We start from the raw sequence: 4,683 nt of genomic DNA, 5'->3' as shown, positions 1-4,683 counted from the left end.
TATGTGTACAATTATTCTGTTTATACTTCCTTTTTTATATTTTTTTATTTTTCTATACTTACTGTGGTTGTTATCTTGTTTTGTTTTTAGCCCTGAAGAAGGCTAAAAACTCTAGCCGAAACGTCGGCACATTAAAATAAATTAATCATACTTATTTGTGTTTTTCATTGACCGCACCCCCAACCATCTTCTCCTCATTTGAACTTTATGTAACAAAAAGCTCCAAGGCCCAAAAAACAAATTTAAAACTTCATGTTATCAAAATTATCAAAACTTACGACAATTTAACGAAGGAGGGCAGAATATATCTATTAAATAATGAAAAAGTTTTTTGAAAACTTCATGAGATTCTTATAGAAACTGTCAAAAAATGCTATTGAATGCTGAAGTGTACGTTGCTGACAAAAATGAAGTCAGATTTCGAAGCTAACTAGGTTAAGCAGGTACACTCTATAATCCAACCCGTGGTTTCATTCCTAATCAAGTGGAAGAAAAGAGCATATATGAATGTTTACTCAAAAATGCTAAAATGTGTGATGTAAATTGTTAGGAAACTAAAGATGGGACTTGCTGTTTAAGAATCGAGCATCGCTCCTATCATTGTTGTCTATATATATATTGCCTCATCCTCGATGTAAATTAATTTCTCATGATTTCTGCCCTTATGTGATGAAGAGCTTTTCTCTCTCACTAGATTTCCATTTAACTTTCTGGTAGTACTTTTTGAGTTAGTTTATCATAAGAACAAATGGGAAGATCAACTAGGCCCATGTACTATTGAAAACATCTGTTATGCTGGACTAATTAATTGAATGTGAACAGATGTTTTTATTACTATGCGCCATCTTTCATCTTTTTTTTTTTTGGTCTTGTTATCAGTCACTTACATGAATAAAAATATCTTTTTGTAATTATATAAAAAAAAATTCTGGTTTGCAGAACATGATTTTTTTGGCATCAATTAAGATTGTTCTTTAAATTAACTAATTTATTAATTATAAAGTGAAATTATACTATTTCAAGGAAAAATGCAACCTTCATTTACTCTTTAAATTCTTTATTACAGTGGACGTTTGAGCTGAAACCAGCTCATTTTCAATCTGAAGTAATATATAATTCACATTTAAAACTTAAAAGCTATGCTAATAAATAAATTATTTTTAATTAACAACATATATAAAAACCATAGCTCAAGTTAATTCTATTCTACAATACATATGTATGCTTATTAAAAAAACGAAACAAAAAAAAACACATTAAATTTTGTTATATCTAATTCACTTCTTTATATCAAAGTTTCTTTACCTCTTCATCAGTCTTGATTTTAATACTTCGACCTGTTGTTATAAATGGGATTCACATCTTATTATTATTAGCTGATATGTCTATTAATTTCTTAAAATTATAAATCTATTTTGTTTAATATATGTACCCTATGTTGTACTTATTTTTTTTTTTTAATTGTTCTTTGAAATAATATAAAATTATAACTCTTTGAAAAACATTTAATTGAAATTTATTTTTGGATATAATGAATTGTAAGACAACCCCCTAAAGCAGTGGTTCCCAAATTGTGGTCAGTGGTCCGGAAAGCCTTGGGGATAGATCTTAGGTGTTTGCTACAATGCATTTGTGAGGACTAATAGTTATAACTGTTTTATTGTTTACTTTACCTTTTTTTAATATTTGAATATTATTCGAAAGATAAATGCATGATAAGATTGCGCTGATACATGATAAGGCACCCTCTGAGACCAGACCACTACGCCCCACTCCACTATGGCCTTTAAATGTATGTAATAGATAGAGAAAGAATGTAGCAGTGTAGTGGGCCAGTCTTAGAGAGTATCTTGTTCAGTAGTGCCTCAAAGTGGTTTAATTTTATAACACTTTCATGAGAGAACCTCCCCTTTGCCCTGAGCTAGGATTGGGCGTGGTCCGTACTTTGTCCAATTTCTTGCCAAGTAGTCCATAGACTTCTACAGGTTGGGAATCTGTGACCTAAAGAAACAAAATTTAATGGCTTACTAACAGTTCATTAAATTATTCCTTCAATCTTTACACTTTTAATAGTTTTTTCTATTGTGCACATAGATAAGTTTTGCTGAAATTTATGTTTCTTGCACAATCTGCATAACTTTCTTTAGTAACTATGTTGCTTTACTTAGTTAATAATGATTTTGAATACTAAACAATTAATTAGGAAATAGTTAGTAACAATTCATTTGTTTTGACATCTAATATTTCTAATTAATTTTTTTAGCCTGGCCAACAAACAAGATCTCCCTGGGGCTTTGGATGAAATAGATATTGTTGAAGCTTTGAGACTAGAACCATTAGTGAATGAACAAAAATGTTTGACTCTAGTCGAAGTTTGTACTGCTAAACCTCTCAACTCCCGTAGAAAAAAAATTGATTCAAGACTTCTCAATGGATACAGGTAAAATAAATGTCTTTCTTTCCTTATTGTTTAATTTATAATATGAAATCGTCTGAAAAGTTTTCAGCCGAACAAAGGAAAAAGGCATGTTTCCTTCAGATTTAAGGAAAAATATATGAGAGCTAGATAATTATTTTTTTCAAAGTTTTACATAATCAAACTCATACTGGCTTACTCAACAACTTGTCCAAAATGCTTAAACATTTGGTGAACACCTTTTAAAACATTTTTTTCAATGTTTGTCGACAAGTGTTACCATCTTCATATCGACTTAAAAAATTTTCAGACATCCCTGGTATAGTACCTCTAAACTGAGTTTGCCAGTAGGGGAAGAGAACTTGTGCACCACCCACCCTAGCTCCTTCTCCCCTCCATACCATAACAAACCCCTCCTAATGAGAACAAACCTTTTAGGTTTGTTCCAAGAGGCAGTCTAAAACTTAGTTAACGCCCAACTAGTTTGGGATTGGGTAGGTACTTGAAACGCTTTTCTCCCTTATTCATAGACTCCTGTTACGAATGCAAGAGGTTTCTCATTTCTTTAGGCTATCTTTATCTTTGATTGGAACTGTTTCTCATTGATTCTTGTTTTACTTTATAGGCAAATATATTGACTACTTGCTCTGAAATTAATTTTTGAATTTTCCCTTATTTTTTGTAAAATGTCACTCAAAGACAGTTTTATCATTTATTTGGAAATTAATGACTAGTCTGCAAATGGCTTCTTTATCAAAGCTGTCAATGTTAACTTTTATTTTATTTTGGGGGCCTTTCTTGGCTTGAGTTGCAAAACAAGGTTTTGCAGCTTCACCCTTTTTCAAAGTGTGTCTCGTGACACCAGTACCTGGAAAACTCTTTTCATAACAGAGGAAACATGGATTGGACCACTTCCCCTCTAAGCCTCTGTTTTCATGAATCTAAATACTTCATCACTATGTTTTTGGTTTGAGAGTGGATAGTTTTCCCTCTATCCAGTTTACTTGATATGGTAAATAATCTTGGGATATTAATGAAATAAGTTTTGAAAAAACTGATATAAGGAATTTCTGATTGGAGAAGATGATTGGGGGGTGTGGTCACTATAAAAACACAAATAAACAAAAAATTAAAAAGTTTTGACCTGAGTTTCAGGTCTTCATCAGGACTATAGAACAAAAGAGATAACTACGATCATTTAGAGAAACATAATGTATGTTATGAAGTTCAGTCATCTGAGTAGGTCTGTTCCAACAACCACTCCTTAACTATCCAGAACAATACAGGATTTTGGAGGAAAAAACATGTACTTCGCATGCTCCGTACAGTTCTGGACAATCAGAAGGGGTTGTTGGAACAGACTAGTGAATTGAAGACCAAAGAGTGGGAGGGTTGGCGGGAGCACGTTTGCTAGTCCACATCTCTCCTTCTCCCTACTCACAGGCAAACTCATCTTAGATGCACTGTCCATTAATTCTGTAATATTTATATTATCTATGTACAGGCCTTCCGTAGCTCAGGTGGTTATGTGCAATTTTACCAATCTGAGGTCTGCTGGCAGCACCGGTTCGAATATGGCCTGGAGCATTGACTTTTTTCATTGAGTGGTGGTCCCACAAAATGAAAAACTTGACCCCCAAACATGGTTAGAAAGTATAGGACTCCATTGGGAGTCTTGTCTGAAACAAAAATTATCTATCTACTAAAATTTTCTATTTCAGGTGGTTACTTGGTCAAATCATACGTAATTACTACAATCTGAACATGAGAGTGGAGTATGACTCGAAAGAAGAAGCGATGAGGATAGAACGACAAAGAGCCCTTTGGAGGCAGAGAATGATGGAATCCTCCGAGGAGAGCGGCATGATCATCCCTGATAACATTCAGTATGATGATGGACGAAAAAGTCAAACACCTAATCTTGTTAGTATCAGATTTTGAATAGTTAACTGATGAACTTTACTCTTGGGCCGCCCATAGCTCAGTGGTTAAGACACAGTCTTACCAATTTGATGTCTATTGGCGGTGCCGGTTCGAATCCGGCCTGGGATGTTGACTTTTTTCATTGAGTGGCAGTCCCACAAAATGAAGAACTTTGACCCCCAACCGTGGTTAGGCAGTATAGGACTCCAATGGGAGTATGGCCGAAAAAAAACAAAAAAAAAAAAAAACTTTACTCTTCAAGGAAGTGAGACTATAGTTATTTATTTGTAGAGATTAGTCCAAATTGGTCGAATTAAGAAAAATGTGCTTGATTATTATCACTG

The 4,683-nt window shown here is 33.5% G+C and overlaps 1 protein-coding gene across 4 annotated transcripts in view; it reads left to right on the top strand.

Annotated features, from left to right (window-relative positions):
• The window catches only part of LOC106677811 (ADP-ribosylation factor-like protein 13B), a 21,920-nt gene that overhangs the window by 5,883 nt on the left and 11,354 nt on the right, over window positions 1–4,683 (top strand). For all 4 annotated transcript variants that reach the window (XR_010842901.1, XM_067045486.1, XM_014415949.2 and 1 more), the window contains 2 exons: window positions 2,264–2,440; window positions 4,138–4,339. Coding sequence is in view for 3 of the 4 variants with exons in the window: in XM_067045486.1 (XP_066901587.1) it covers window positions 2,264–2,440; window positions 4,138–4,339 (379 nt within the window). In the remaining variant the exon portion in view is untranslated. The remainder of the gene's footprint in view (window positions 1–2,263; window positions 2,441–4,137; window positions 4,340–4,683) is intronic.

Source organism: Halyomorpha halys, unplaced genomic scaffold (assembly GCF_000696795.3).
Source record: "Halyomorpha halys isolate HHAL.00 unplaced genomic scaffold, Hhal_1.1 Scaffold109.1, whole genome shotgun sequence".
Taxonomy (NCBI): domain Eukaryota; kingdom Metazoa; phylum Arthropoda; class Insecta; order Hemiptera; family Pentatomidae; genus Halyomorpha; species Halyomorpha halys.
This window is presented reverse-complemented; position numbering and strand designations above follow the sequence as displayed.